This window comes from Podarcis vaucheri (genome assembly GCF_965113315.1).
Source record: "Podarcis vaucheri genome assembly, chromosome: 8".
NCBI classification, from domain to species: Eukaryota; Metazoa; Chordata; class Lepidosauria; order Squamata; family Lacertidae; genus Podarcis; species Podarcis vaucheri.
In genome coordinates, this window is record NC_138766.1 from 79300184 (window position 1) to 79315828 (window position 15645).

At 44.7% G+C, this 15645-nt stretch overlaps 1 protein-coding gene and 1 long non-coding RNA gene across 6 annotated transcripts in view; one reads left to right on the forward strand and one right to left on the reverse strand.

Annotated features, from left to right (window-relative positions):
• Positions 1 to 15645, forward strand: part of COL14A1 (collagen type XIV alpha 1 chain) — a 147309-nt gene that overhangs the window by 113397 nt on the left and 18267 nt on the right. For all 5 annotated transcript variants that reach the window (XM_082235396.1, XM_082235397.1, XM_082235394.1 and 2 more), the window contains 11 exons: positions 176 to 253; positions 384 to 470; positions 2618 to 2671; positions 3214 to 3309; positions 3952 to 4005; positions 4573 to 4626; positions 10398 to 10451; positions 11529 to 11600; positions 12186 to 12221; positions 12563 to 12629; positions 12786 to 12974. In XM_082235396.1, coding sequence (XP_082091522.1) covers positions 176 to 253; positions 384 to 470; positions 2618 to 2671; positions 3214 to 3309; positions 3952 to 4005; positions 4573 to 4626; positions 10398 to 10451; positions 11529 to 11600; positions 12186 to 12221; positions 12563 to 12629; positions 12786 to 12974 — 841 coding nt within the window. The remainder of the gene's footprint in view (positions 1 to 175; positions 254 to 383; positions 471 to 2617; positions 2672 to 3213; positions 3310 to 3951; positions 4006 to 4572; positions 4627 to 10397; positions 10452 to 11528; positions 11601 to 12185; positions 12222 to 12562; positions 12630 to 12785; positions 12975 to 15645) is intronic.
• LOC309539699 overlaps positions 1 to 15645 on the reverse strand; it is a 357400-nt gene that overhangs the window by 62637 nt on the left and 279118 nt on the right. The window lies entirely within an intron of this gene.

Below are 15645 nucleotides of genomic sequence, written 5' to 3' on the forward strand. Positions count from 1 at the left end.
ACCTCACCTTGCTACGCCTCTGCAAGTGAGGAAGACCAAATTAGGTCTGTAGGCAGGAGGGTCCCTCCCCATCCTCCAATCTAAGGCAATTCCTTTATTGTTTGAGATGGCTTTCCTTCACTGATCTTCTGAAGCGGCTACATCTTATGTTATATTTCCCTTTTTTCCAAACCAGTTCCAGCTGCAGATGTTTGACATCGTCTGCACCACTTCATGGGCCAACAGAGATAAATGTTGTGAACTTCCAGCTTTGGTAAGCTCTCTCTTTTTAAAACTTCTGTTTGGTGACATGTGGTTCTAATTTAATTTAAGACTGATGGAGATTAATGCCTAATTTGGAATCTACTGAACCAGCCATGACAGGGCCTTCTTTTTCTCACCAGAGGGACGAAGAAAGCTGCCCTGCCCTACCTCATTCTTGCTCCTGTTCTGAAGTCAGCAAGGGAGCTAATGGACCCCCTGGACCACCAGTAAGGTTTTAATAATAATAATAATAATAATAATAATAATAATAATAATGTGTTTGCTTTGGTTCTCTGCCATGGATCAGCATGTCATGTTTGATCTCATGCTTGACAAAGTTGAACATGAACTTATTTGAACCTTTATTTGAAAGGTCTGATGCTTTGAGTATGTTTTGAGTATAGTGGTACCTTGGGTTACAGACGCTTCAGGTTACAGACTCCACTAACCCAGAAATAGTACCTCGGGTTAAGAACTTTACCTCAGGATGAGGGAGGCCCCATTAGCTAAAGTGGTATCTCAGGTTAAGAACAGTTTCAGGTTAAAAATGGACCTCCAGAACGAATTAAGTTCTTAACTCGAGGTACCACTGTATAGTTTTGTATGTTTGGTGGTTTATGTTGCCTCAGCTGGTTTGCAGTTTAGTCAGCACCAGACCAAGACATTTTGCCACCTGAGGCAAACCACAAAATGGCACCCACTGCCAGGGAAGAAGGGGTGAGTGTAGATTTCATTTGGGAACAAGGAGAGGAATCAAATCAACCTGACCTGATGGTTGAAGTCGAAATCAAGCGCCATCACGTGGGGACCTATATCCCCCTTTCTCTCTCCTAACAGAAGTCATCATACAATGACAAAAAATGTTTTAAAACAGATTTATGGCTGCATGCACACTATACCTTTAAAACACATTAAGCGTTACAATTTGGTTTGCTGGCATGCTTGTGGCTTGTAAAAAAACCTCTCAAGTCTACTGATACGCTAAGTAAAGTCCCATGAGAAACACACAACAAATTTTCACTGGAGATAAAATGTCTCATTCATTCCACCCAAATCAGCCAGACAGACAGGGCGGAGTTGGGGGAAGGGAATCTAATTCCTCGTCATGTTTCAATTTGGACAGAAAACAAGTGTGATTTGGACTTTTTATTCCCTCTAATAATATTGGAGTTGGTCTAAGTTCAGCAAATTAAATCAAAATGTGGAAAAAGAAATACAGCTTTTTAGAGCTATGCACTTATGTGCATGTGTGTCGGCAGGCAAATCAAGGTGGAAGCATGTGGAAATTTTAAATTTGTGTCTTTTTTGTATACAATGTACTGAGCCCAGAAAACCCTCCTGCTGCTGCTGCTGCTGCTGTTAATTAAATTTGTATACCACCCTATACCCACTGGCCTCACTCACCATGTTCCTTGTGGTTTACTTTTCCTTGGAAGAGTAAATAGCAAAACAAACAAACAAAAAACCACTTGCCCCATATCTTTTAGTTTAGCAATCCAGCCTCCATTTGTAAAGGCTCATTCCGAATTCTGGCTATTGGTCATGTTTAGGTTTGACAGAATGTTGGGAGCTGGTTGCACACAGGAAGAGAAAGGGGAGGGAGAGATATATCCTAAAGCACTGGATTTCATTCAGTGGGTTGGAATCCAATTATACAAATCTACAACTTGTGTACAAGTCGGTCAGACGACCCAATTGCAAAATTCAGGAAAATAAAAGGGAGGGCTGCAGTTCAGTTTGTGCACTATTTCAAGAAATGTGAATTAGAGATATTTCCATGAAAATGGGAACTGAATCCCTCTCCCTACCCCAAAAAAATCTCTGTTTGAGCTTCATGTGTTTGCTGGTCTCTGCTGTAGAGCAGCACCGTAACTTGATGTGAGGAGATAACCTGCTTTTAGTAGACTCCCCAGTCTCTTCTTTTTGAGGCATTTTATCAAATATTGAAGCACTGCTTTCCTCAATAAGTTAGGGAGGAAAATAATATGTACTCTTCTTTAAAAAGGAAGAATGGAGGTATTGGGGATTGTGGGATATCATCACTCTCCCTAAAAATGAACCTGGGTGCTGAGTATCTCCAGGACTGGAGCCAAGACATGGACACGAAGAACCAAGAGAGAAGTAACAGCATGCACTGGGGAGCCTGCACATTTGCTGAAAGGCAACAAATCCTAAAAGCAGGACAGCCTGTTGAGGATGGTGAAGATTCAGTAGCCATGGGATGCTGAGGGTCAACTGAAAGGCAAAATAGGAAGTGATTGGGATGGAGTTTCCTGGAGAAAGGCATGGCTTTAACCTGAACAGGAGCCCACCTATTTCGAGGAAATTATGTGCAGCCACTTGGTTTTCTCCTAACTCTAAATGTGTTTTGCAGGGTGGTCCAGGGCTCCGAGGTCCAAAAGGTAGCCGAGGCGACCTTGGCCCAAAGGTAACATAATTTGTCGTGTTGCTTCTTCTGTTGCTTCTTCTTTTTAATGGGTTTGTGATTGCATAGTAAAAATTTTGAATAGTCTGTAGGTATAATCCTGGTCCATAGGGATTTTGCCCCTTGATGCAAGAGATACTTGTGACTTGTACCTGCTCTCTTTTCCATTGCATTTCCTCAATCACAGATGCTATTTGCAGAAACTTTCATTGTCTGTTAGGGTGATGAGAGGAAGAGTCTTTAATAACTTCATGGATTTCTACAGAAAAATGTAGAATTGCATTCATTGAAATATTTTTATGAATGTAGAATTACAGTCATTGGAATTACATATTCACTGGAATATTTTTAATTTAGGAGCAGATCTACATGCAGTAAATATTTTGCTTGATCCAACCAGGCCTTTGCGGAGAACTTTCTTAGATCTCCTCAGTTGGGTTAATTAATGTGTCACTTTAGTTTAGTTTGGAGGGAGCTGGAGGCTTTCTAGTCAGAGTAGATGGCTGTTCCTCTAATTCATGATATGATGGCCTTTTTTGTTCCAGGGACCAGATGGACCTCGTGGCGAAATTGGAGCTCCTGGTCCTCAGGGACCTCCTGGACCCCAAGGACCAAGTGGACACTCCATCCAAGGACCTCCGGTAGGTTCTGGACAGTTGACAGCCCGGTCTTATTTGCACCATAGCAGTTAGAGTTGCCGGGTTTTGCAAAACAGTGCAATACTTGAGCTGCAAAAAAGCAGCGCTAGAATCACAAGGTGCTCCCAGAGGACGGGGGTGTGGGGTCTTCCCTATGGGGGCAATATTTGACCAAAACCGGGAAGACCCAGGTGAATTTTGTTACACAGTTCAAGCCCTGGTTGAAGGCAGATTTGGGATCTTGTTTAGTGCCCTCTGATTCGAGAGCCTTTCAAAGTCTTCCCAAATCTTTAGCAAAAAAAAAGGAACAGAATTATCCCTTATAAGGCTGCCAGTACACACTGTACCTTTAAAGCACATTCAAAGCACTTTTTTATTCAAGTTTTTGATCCAGAAAAGCTCAATTCCAATTGATTTCAGTGGGAGAATTGAGAGCTTGCTTTACTCGTGAAATCAGTAGAATCTAAAACTTTGGTTAGACCATGCCTCGTGTTTGTAGCTCACCTTTGCTCCCCCCCCCTTCTTCTTCCCCAGAAATAAATCTGTAGTTCACAGTTTTGTACCTCTGTTTTGATGAAAGAAATGGGATAGCTGGACAAACAATGTGCCACTGGTATGATTAACTCTGTGGTCATTTATCAACAGGGAACAACTGGTGAAAAGGGAGAAATTGGAGAAATGGGCCGCCCTGGCCTACAGGTTGGTATGACTCTGCTTCCCAGCTCTCAAACTGCTGGAAATGCCTGTTCATGAGACTCCGTTTGTCTCCTTGTAATTGCAAGCAGAGGCAGGGGCGTCTTAAGTATATTTGGCGCCCCGCCCTCCCATTTCCCAGAGTTGCCAACCTTTTTACGGCACTCCCGGCAGCTTTGTGGGGCTGGAATAGGTGGGGAGCAACTGGAGGGCGGCTCCTCCGGCGGAGAAGAGGCAGAGACTCCAGGCACTGCGCTGCGAGGTGGGCAGGAGTGGCAAGCTGATGCCAGGAGGTGCCGTGCCCAGCCGCCGCCTCTTCCCTGGCGCCCGTGCCGCGGTGGCCACAGCAGGCAGAGGCTCCGGGCGTGGCACTATTTTGGTGTGGCATGGCGGAGGCGGGCGAGGGCAGCGAGCTGATGCCAGGAGGCGCCATGTCCAGCCTCCGCCTCTTCCCTGGCGCCCTCCAGAACTCGGCGCCCTGTTGCCCCGCGCCACTTGCCTCTATGGGCAAGACGCCCCTGAGCAGAGGGTGAATGTTGTTGTATCTTTTGAAATGTGTTATCTTTCATGCAGGGGGTCCCAGGAGCATCTGGATCCCCAGGACGAGATGGAAGCCAAGGCCAAAGGGTAAGACTGGACAAGTGACTCCTCTTTTGCTTCTTCTCCTTCCTCTGGGTCATCCTTTCTAAGTTAATGTTCCAACCCCAGGACTTCTGTGAGTCAGTTTTGTGCATGTGACATTGGCTGCTTCTCAAGAAATCCTGGCGAGGGAAGGCTTGGCCCGGGGCTCCTTTTTTTGTCCCTTTCTGGACCAGCAACACACTGACTGTAGGTTTGTGGCAGGAACTGGCACAAATTCCAGCTACGTTTAAGTGCCTGAAATTAATCTAAGCGGTCTCCTATGTTTCCTTCTGTGTGTTGCCTTTCGTCTTATAATATCTTAATAATAATAATAATAATAATAATAATAATAATAATAAATTTATTATTTATACCCTGTTCATCTGGTTTCCCCAGCCACTCTGGGCAACTTCCAACAAAATATTAAAAATACAATAAAACATTAGACATTAAAAACTTCCCTAAACAGGGCTGCCTTCAGGTGTCTTCTAAACAGCAGGTGGTTGTTTATTTCTTTGACATCTGGTGGGAGGGCGTTCCACAGGGCGGGCGCCACTACTGAGAAGGCGCTCTGCCTGGTTCCCTGTAACCTCACTTCTCGCAATGAGGGAACCTCCAGAAGGCCTTTCGTGCTGGACCTCAGCGTCTGGGTAGAACAATGGGGGTGGAGACGCTCCTTCAGGTATACTGGACCGAGGCCGTTAAGTGCTTTAAAGGTCAGCACCAACACTTTGAATTGTGCTCGGAAACGTACTGGGAGCCAATGTACGTCTTTCAAGACCAGTGTTATATGGTCTCGGCAGCCACTCCCAGTCACCAGTCTAGCTGCCGCATTCTGTATTAGTTGTAGTTTCCGGGCCACCTTCAAAGGTAGCCCCACGTAGAGCACATTGCAGTAGATTATTTCATTCCGAGTGTGAAATATGGAGCAGAGAGAGAGAAAGGGGCTCTTCTCCATGCTCTGCTATATTGCCTAAAGAGCTGTGCCCTGTTCCAGCATGAGCCATTTTGCTGCCTGAAATATACCTCCACTTCTGGCTCACTTTTTCTTCAAAAAAAACCCCACAAACATTTCTGACACCAATATCTTCCTTCATTTCTCATAATCACCACGCACACCTCATGGCACCCCTTAAAACAATCCCTTACTGTAGGCTCACAGTTTAACAGACATGACACAAAAGGAAAAAGGAATGGGGAGGGAAGAAGAAGAAGAAGAAGAAGAAGAAGAAGAAGAAGAAGAAGAAGAAGAAACAACCAGTTGCTTCTTCACTGGCTAATGAATGGGGACAGGTTCATCTCCTCCCCCCCTTGCTATTATGCAGCCTCTCAGTGGCCCTAAGTCACATGGGTGGTTGCAGAGACCTGTCTGTGCCTTCCTTCAGCTCAGATGTCCCACGTAACTGGCAGGAGCAGAGTGTTCAAAACAGATGAAAGAAAGTGGACCCCCATCCAGTGTCAAGTGTAAACCTTGTCATTTCATTACACGTGCGTGGCATTATTTAAATAGCAGAAGCAGCAATGTGAACCCGCTTGAGCGGAAGAGAAACACTACTGCCAACTTGGATGGAAGATTTCTCCAGTTGCCTTTTGCTTTCTGTTTCTTTTGCTTTAATTATTAAGTGTCAGGGAACTGACATCGGAGCTAGAGGCGGAGGGAAGGCTCTCAAATGATGCTGGAGAAGGGCCCAGCAGGGCGAGAGGCAGCTCCGCAGATGGGGAAGCAAATCAGCGCAACACCAGGGATATAGAGGGGCTGATGGGGGAATCGGCGAGAGGGCTCCAGGACTCTTCATCGGACACCAGCGGGGAGAGCACGGGTCCTCCGCTACCCATGCCCACCCTGCGCAGAAGACTTCCGCGCAGAGAGAGTAGGAGAAGACTGGGTGTCAAACAACCTTTATGTTGGAAAAGATTTAAGAAACGCCCACTGACGGATTCTGCTAGCGACTGAGGCAGCCACGAAGTGAAGGGCTGCCCAGACTGAAAGTTTTAGCAAGGCAACAAAGCCTGGAGAGGCGGCAACTTACGCACGAGCAACCCATACACATTACATTAAGGTTTTAAAACATGCAATCAAATATATGACAAGCAGCAAAAAGATTGTGAATGTTTACTGCTGTTTCCCACCCTGTAATTATACGATCACAGAAATCGCTTTCTGTTGATTTATTTTTCTTTCTTTCTTTTTAATCTCAAGTTTTCTGATTAGTGCTTTCAACAAGGAAGAAGTTATAACACATTCCCCAAGCCAGCCTGCAGAAATAAACAGATCAATTTCATGACGGATTGCACATACAATAAAATATATAGCTGAGGGCAGATTGGATTGCAGTTTCGAGACTGATTCAAAATGATAAAAGCCATTTTTTTGTGTTTTTTTTTAAAAATAATGTAAGAAACCCTTAAGAGGGGTTTTGTCCTTAATTAGATTCAATCCACTGAGGAACAAACCCATAAAAAACAATGGGCACAACTAAGAAGTCCCTTAGGGACGCAGGCGGCAGTGTGGGTTAAACCACAGAGCCTAGGGCTTGCCAATCGGAAGGTCGGCAGTTCGAATCCCCACGATGGGCTGAGCTCCCGTTGCTCAGTCCCAGCTCCTGCCAACCTAGCAGTTCGAAAGCATGTCAAGTAGATAAATAGGTACCACTCTGGTGGGAAGGTAAACGGCATTTTTGTATGCTGCTCTGGTTTCACCAGAAGCGGCTTAGTCATGCTGGCCACATTACCCAGAAAAACTGTCTGAGGAAGTGGACAAACACTGGCTCCCTCGGCCTGTAAAGCAAGATGAGTAAAGCAACACCAGAGTCGTTCATGACTGAACTTAATTGTCAGGGGTCCCTTTACCTTTAAGAAGTCCCTTGATTTCAGAGGTATGACTCTTGAGTTTACTTAACCATATCAGGTAACAGGATTAAATAAGACCACATTCCAAACTCACATTAAGGTAATTATTCTAAGCAGAGAAATATGGAAAGAAGTTCTGTTTAAACCAATGGTACCAATTTCACGAGATTTTTTTTTTTAAGAGCAGGACTGCAGGGCTGTTCAAAACAATCAGCTCTTAGACTACATCTAGAAACAGATCTTGGGCTCCTGCAATTCCCTCTTGCTCTTTCTCTGCTCCCTTCATTTCAGCATCACAAAAAAACCCTCTGCAGTCCTCAAACCTCTCAACTTAATATATGCCCTGCTGAACCTCCTTTGGAATTAAGCTTTTAAACCACGAAGAATAAGCAAGGGGAATTCTGGCATCTGTTACTTATGAGAAAGGTGGTAATAGAGATCTATTCCCCTAAGCCTCTCTTTGCTTAATCCCTTTCTTGCCACATGCAGTTATTGTAGCGGGCCTTTCGCTGCATTCAGGCACTCCGAAGCGAGTCTGTCAGCTCAGTAGACAATGCCACTGCTGTGAATGAGGGGTGTGTGCCTGTGTTTGTGTGTGTGTGTTTCTGGACAGCAGATGCTGTCCAAGATTGACTTGGCAGCGGTCGCACCACGTTAGTTTCGTTTAGTCAAGAATTTCTGTGCCTTGCTCCAAGAACAGCACTGAGCGAGTTCCTACGCCTGGATTTGGGTCTTTTACCAGAAATACTGTGTCAACGCAGCCACGCTGAGTGGCAGCTGATATGGTCCTGAGCCCACACTGGAACTTTTCATCTCCTTCATTGCTCCAACTTGTTGGCTGGGACTCCCAGCATTTGCAACCACCTTTTGCGTTTATTTAAAGAAAAAGATGGAATACAAAGGAGAGGGTAGATGGAGGCTGGCGGGCCAACCAAAACATATTTTTAAAAAGTCAAAGTGGGCCTTGTTGCAGATTTGGTTGGATCCCAGGTCTGAAAAACCGAAGGCTACTGCTCGCTTCAAGGAATGGTATCCAAATAGATCGCATCACTGGCGAAAGAAATAGAAAATAACGCTCTCTTCTCCACACAAATGGGAGACATACCAGAGGTCAGAGTGCAGAATCCAACAGATCTGAATGCATTCTAATGGAGATGTTGAAAGAGTCTGAGCCAGGAAAGAGGTCTGGCTGGAAAAAAACAAATCTGGTGGAAACCGATGGGTGGGAAGGGGTTAAAAATATCTTGCAACGTCTTCTTCCCTGCAGATTTCCTCCCATCTGCACAGGCAGGGTTGCCAGCAAATACAGGACTGGGAATCCCCATTTTGCTGCTTACGGTCCAATTTTGATCTTAGAATCTAACACCCCCCCAAAAAAATCATAAATGGGAATGAAGTATTGTGCTGCTACAGCTGGTTTGAGGCTAATGCAAGTATAGCATTAAGGGGAAAGAACAGAATTTCTTTTATTTTCTAACATCTGAAAAGTCCCATATTTCCCACTAATTCACAGATCTAGCGCGGTGGTGCAGTCACCCAATATAAACGCATTCCCCTTCCTTCTCTGCAGTCTGCATTTCTGGTTTAAGATGTATACCTGCCATTTGATAATCCGGGAAGCAACATTTCGTAGCAGCTTCTGAAAGTTTCTAAAGGCTGGCATGTATCTCTTGTTGGAGGGACTGCAGAAGCAGTGCTGCTCCCCCAACTCCAAACATACTGCTGCTTGACTTAATTTATAAAAGACCCATTTTCACACCTAACAAAATACAGTAGGAGGAAATTCGTCAACGGCCAAAAGATACAGAAACAGTGCCAAAGTAAACATGCCCGGAAGGCTTGCATGGATATATTATTTAGCAGCTAAACAAGAGAAAGCAGCAAAACCTGAAAATGTATCATGTTGTATGCTTTTAAAATAAAAGCTAGAAAGAAACTCAGGTAGAAGCATATCTTTTCACTCTCATTTGAAGAAGAAATGGCAGAAAAGTTAATTCACCCCCGTCTTCAAAGAACTGAAGGTGGCACTGTGGTTTGCAAGCACCAACAGGTAAAGGGGCAAACAGATTCCTAACTTAGTTCGTTGCCTCTGAACAGTGACTGCCCAGCTCACATCAGTGTTGTATGTTGCCCATGTGCAAATCCCTAGTTCTTTTGGAGTTTTCTTGGACCTTGGAGACTTCCAGACAGTTGTGATTTTCAAGTGGGATTCCATCGAAAACCGGCACAATACCAGGTTGCACAATTCAAGTTGATTGCACAACAAACCTGCTTCTCATCCCCCCCCCAAAAAAAAACCCCCACAGGCTTTTGGTGACAAAGAAAGCAATGGGGAAAGGGCAGGATAAACAATTGCTTGATGCAACATCATATACAGTCATACCTCAGGTTGAATGTGCTTCAGGATAAGCGCGTTCGAGTTGCGCTCCATGGCAACCTGGAAGTAACGGAGCGCGTTACTTCCAAGTGTCGCTGCTTGCGCATGTGCAGATGCTCAAAATGACGGCACGCGCATGCGCAGAAGCGACAAAAAGCGACGCGCGCTGACTTGCCATTGCTGGTTACGTTTGCTTCTAGATGTGAACGGGGCTCCGGAACGGATCCCGTTCGCATCTAGACGTACCACACTATAACCACCCCGTAAACTGATCAGAACAAACGCTCAGTAAAAGCCAATATCATCTAACCGCCCCGAAAACTTTGCAGAAACGAATCAGGTTTAATGCTCAAAAAACTGGCCGTGTGAATGGATTGGATTTGTGCTTGTCCTGAACATCCTGTAGAGAACACCAAGAGTTCTGTGGAGTCTGGGATTGCGGCCTTCCTTGTCTAGTGAACAATACTGTTCTAGTCTATGGGAAATTGCTCCTGCGTCTTATGTGGGATAAAAAGCAATACTCTAATTTATGTACTTGCCTCTGATCCAGGGCCTGCCAGGCAAAGACGGACCCACTGGCCCTCAAGGGCCACCAGGGCCTGTGGTAAGTAAAAATACACCAAATTCTAGGTAACGTGGATTGAGTATTTGATACGGTAGGAAATACATGTTTGTTTAACTATGCAAAGGTATCTACGAAGGGATGCGGGTGACGCTGTGGTCCAAACCACAGAGCCTACGGCTTGCCGATCAGAAGGTCAGTGGGTCGAATCCCTGTGACGGGGTAAGCTCCTGTTGCTCGGTCCCTGCTCCTGCCAACCTAGCAGTTCGAAAGCACGTCAAAGGGCAAGTAGATAAATAGGTACCACTCCGGCGGGAAGGTAAACGGCGTTTCCGTGCGCTGCTCTGGTTCGCCAGAAGTGGCTTAGTCATGCTGGCCACATGACCCAGAAGCTGTCTGCGGACAAATGCCAGCTCCCTCGGCCTATAGAGTGAAATGAGCGCACAACCCCAGAGTCGTCAGTGACTGGACCTAACGGTCAGGGGTACCTTTACCTTTTAAAGGTATCTACAGCATGGTATGTTCTAGCTAAACACCAGAACATACAGCTATTTAGTGTTGTGAGGATATAGGGGAAGCCTCCATGAATAAGCTACTTTGGGGTTGTGCATCGTCCTGTTAACTTGTGTCAAACTTAAATTTAGGCTGCAGCTTACCATCTTCTGCAGAGGTGGTTAGGCATATTCTCAAGACGTATTGAGTGCATCCTCAGTTCTGGAGTCAGAAAATGCCAACTAGGAAACTTAAACGAAACACAGCTTTAATACCATCCAACTTTGGGAGATTCAAAATGTGGTGCATGTCTTCTGGAATGCGCTTCTGGGTGTGACCCATGCCAAAAAAACTACTGGGGGGGCAAGATCTAGTGTGGCATCCCAAAATGTGCATTTTTCTGCACCACGCAGGACCATGGCCCCCCAAAAGCACTTTTTTCAGGGCAAGAGCACAGCGTGAGAGCATGTGAGATTACAGCACCCAAAATGGCAGCTGCAATCTTGCGCAAAAAAAGGGATGTCCTTGTTTTCCCCCCCAGGGCCCTTGGCAGGTATGAACTTTATCTGTATGGGACTGTATAGTTCAATTGGTATATGGATGTGTTGTCTTGTTCTCTCTGTGCAGGGAATACCTGGTGCTCCAGGTGTACCAGGAGTCACCGGCAATATTGGGCCACAAGGCGATGCTGGAGCACCTGTAAGTAGTAGAACACTTTACTGAACTATGGCCATCCTTTTTGAGATATTTACCACAAGTTCAGTACACAGGATAAGCTCTACCTTAGGATTCACAACAGTGCATATACAACTTCCCTCCAGGGCCTAGGTGGTGTCAGGAGCAGGTCAGCAATAAATCACACCGAGTAAGTGAAGTTAACCCTTTATTAGAAGAAACAAGAGCTGTTCAGTGATGCCAGGCCTTATGAGCACAGCAACTCTTCCCAGTAGATCTGGCCCCCAGAATGTCACCTAGGAAGGAATGTGGCCATCAGGCTTGAAAAAAACAAGACCCTTCCCTGATCAAGGGAACTAAACATCTGCATGGACACATTGCAGCTTCTCACAATGATACCATACTAGCCCTTCACCTGCCAAACTCTGAAGCTGTGTTTGAAATATGCAGTGAGATACGATTCAATCCCATTGTCATAACTACTCCTATAATATGGTTCGGGTCCACTGACCTGCAGTCACTGCATTAAAAAACAACCCTATTAATCACAGAAGCAGAAGAAAGAGCACATGCACAAATTAATTTTTATTCTTTTTTGTTCCCCCGCAGGGACTTCCTGGACCAAAAGGCGAGAGGGGTGAACGTGTAAGTGCACTGTAAATACAGAGAGCACAGCAGACATATGAATTACTGTAGCTTTTAATTCTTTAAAAAAGCTATTTGTTTGCCTACTATATTTACAGCTCACCTTTCATCCAAGGCAGTCCTGAGAAGCTCGGTGGGACTTGCTTCTAAGTGGACATTGCATAGGATTGTACTGTTGAAAGCCAAAGGTTACCATGACAAACTTTGTGCAAACAAATCAGGACAAAGGCTCAATTAACTGTTAATCTGGAATCATAGAATTGTAGACTTGGAAGGGTCTAAAGGTCATCTAAGGGAGCTAACAGGTATTAACATGTTATTACAATGTTCTTATCACACAGGGAGACCTCCAGTCCCAGGCCATGGTACGGGCAGTAGCCCGTCAAGTATGTGAACAGCTTATCCAAGGTGGGTAAAAAGAATTTCCATGTCACAGTTCTAAAACACAGTTGTGGAAGTTGTGATCAAACAACCCACCAGCCCAATTATGGTGGCTGTCAAAATAATGCTTCGTTGGGACCAGTTGTTGAAGGGCAAGTTTTAAGGATCTGCCTTTCTTTGCAGGTCACCTGGCCAGGTATAACTCCATCTTAAATCAAATCCCAAGCCAGTCTGTCTCAACACGAACTGTCCCTGGACCCCCCGGTGAACCAGGAAGGCAAGGGTTACCTGGACCTCAAGGAGAACAAGGATCTTCGGGGAGGCCAGGATTTCCAGGCAGTCCTGGCCAGCCTGGAAGACCTGGCGAAAGAGGTGAGTTGTGAAGATCGAGATTTATAAAACTGGAGCTTGCATGAAGTGTACCAAACACAATAAACTTATGCCTGACATCAGAGGGAGCATGAAAAGTGGGAGAGATATAAATAGCTTTTGGTTCCTGGATAGCATTGAGTGTGATTTTTAAAAAAAAAATGCTGAATTTTTCCAAAATTTATTAATCTCTGAGCAACACTATTAAGATTTTCTTTTCGGGAACTGGCCTTTCAGAAAGAGTATTTCATGCCAAGTATAATTCTGTATAAAGCATTTGTGAAAATGGGGTCAAATTGCTTGATAACTATCTATCAAACCTTCCTTTTTACATGGCATTGGTTGAATAGGTATGTATGTGTGTATAATCTTAACCATGTCTACTCAGAAGTAAGTTGAATTGAATTTAGTAGGGGTTAGCCCGAGGAAAGTAGGGTTAGGATTGTAGCCTAGGGGTTGCATTCAACTAAGTCGTGCTTAGAGTAGACCCTCTGAAGGCAGTTTCTGTCAGGAGTTCAGCCTACACTCCAGTAGGACCCTGGCAGAGACACATGCCCAACTGGTGAGTTCTCTCCCTCCTGGTCAATCATTTGGGAGTTTCATAAGCTTTCTTCAGCCCGAACATCACAGCAACCGATGCCAACCGACACCAGTACACTTAGGGATCCTCAGAGTTTGCATAGCATTGTGTGACAGACCTCAGCAACTCAGCATTTTGGCTAATCTACTTTATTTACATATAAACCCACACGGAGCACTGCAACATGGCTCCCTCTCTCTCTCTAGCATCAGACAGCAAAGAGAACAAAGGACAATGGCCCCACTCCATGGAACACAGTAACACAAACATCCTGTCTCCATCACTTCCCACTCTGTGTAGTCAATACACCGTCATGTGAAAGACAAAAATCCCATGACTGCAGTCATGGAGCAGGAATTCTAACAGTTTCTGCATGTGCTGTAGAGGGAAGTGAGGGACTGATGGGGCTCATCCACCTGGGGAGGTAGCCCAGCTAGGAGAAGGAAAGCTCTAATCCTAAAGTTCCACTGCCTTGCAGGGTATCTTCAGGAGAAGACAGGGCTAAGGAGCAAACCCTACGCAAATCTGGACTGAAGTCCCTAAAACGGTTGAATGGCGCCTCATATGGCTCCTTCCAGCAACTCCTGCAGCCAAACTGGTATTGCTCTGTTTTCCTTTGGACCACATCAGTGAGGCCAAGAGGTCTTGTCATCTGGGCAGCCCAGGACCTCCAGACTCACTTCCCAGGCTTGTGTCCTGCAGAGGTCACTTCAGTGCTGCTAATGCAGCAGTTTGACTTCAGAGACACACTCCATTATCTCTCGAGACAGATGCATGCCAATAAATAAATAAATAAATGCCAATAAATTTATCCCTGATGGGACTGAAGATGTCTTACAGATACAAACAGGAACCGGTAAAAACACAGAAAAACAATATATAAAAAATAATTAAACATTGATAGAATTAAAACAATAGACATATATAAAAACCATACAGATAATTACCATAAAAACAGCATGGCACCAACTCTTTCATTAAAAGCAGTCAGTTCCCCAGAGCCAGTTGGAATAAGAAAGTTCTTCATCTGCCGGTGGAAGGACAATGAAGAAGGAGCTAGTCTAGCTTTTCTAGGGTGTGAGTTCCAAAGCCTGGGAGCAGCCACCAAGAAGGCCCTGTTCAAGGATGTTCCTTATGCAATGGGGTTTTTCCCCTTGCCCCATAGGAGGGGGGATAATTCTACCTGGCATGCCCAAATGCTTCCTAAGATGGAACGATCACTTTAGCACAATGTTGAATTTCTCCCAAATACAACAAAGGGTCTTTGGTAAAGACCAGGAAATTTAAACGAGCACATACTTTTGCAGACTAGAGTCCATTTCATCAGCAGCATCAGAAAGCTTATGCCATTATAAAACATTAAGGTACCCCAAAAGACTATTCTGCTGTTTTCTGGGGCAACAGACTAACACTGCTCTTCCTGTGGAAATAGTGGAAATAGTTACAGTGGAAAGCCAGTGAACTGCATTTTTCCTTCGCTGGTGCAGTCTTTCTCATATAATTGCTTAATTTTTATGGCCTAGTTTCATTTTGTAATTTTAGTAACTACAAATAAAAGTTGAACACCAGTCAGTAGCACTGAGGCTGAACAGGAAGGAACTTGTTTCCCAAACTTTACAGCAGGTGGGATTTTGTAACTGAGCTAAGGCAGTTTCAGCTGACTACTTCCCATTGATAGTTAAGGGAAGTTGGAGTCTGTGTGTGTTCCCTTTAATATGCCTCCTGAAATTATTGCAGCCCCATTTGTGAATGATGGATCTTATATGGTGAATGATTTCCACCATTCCCCTGGAATGAGGGTGTGTGGGCATGGCAAGGGGGAAGTAACTTGAAGACAGAATCAGTCTGTGCTATCCAAAAAAACGCTTTGTGGAAGGAATGGATTTTGACAGGGAAAGAAGGTATTTCAGGTATAGCTAATTTTCACCGAATTCAAAATCACAGTATAATAAAAATGCAAGGTAAGAAATAAAAGAAGCAATGAAAATACAGTTAAAAAATCTATGTGAATATTTCTCAATTCCCAAACTGTTGTCGGCATATAGACAAGATTCCAGGAAGGTTCAGTACAGTAAAATCACTCAGCAAAATCTG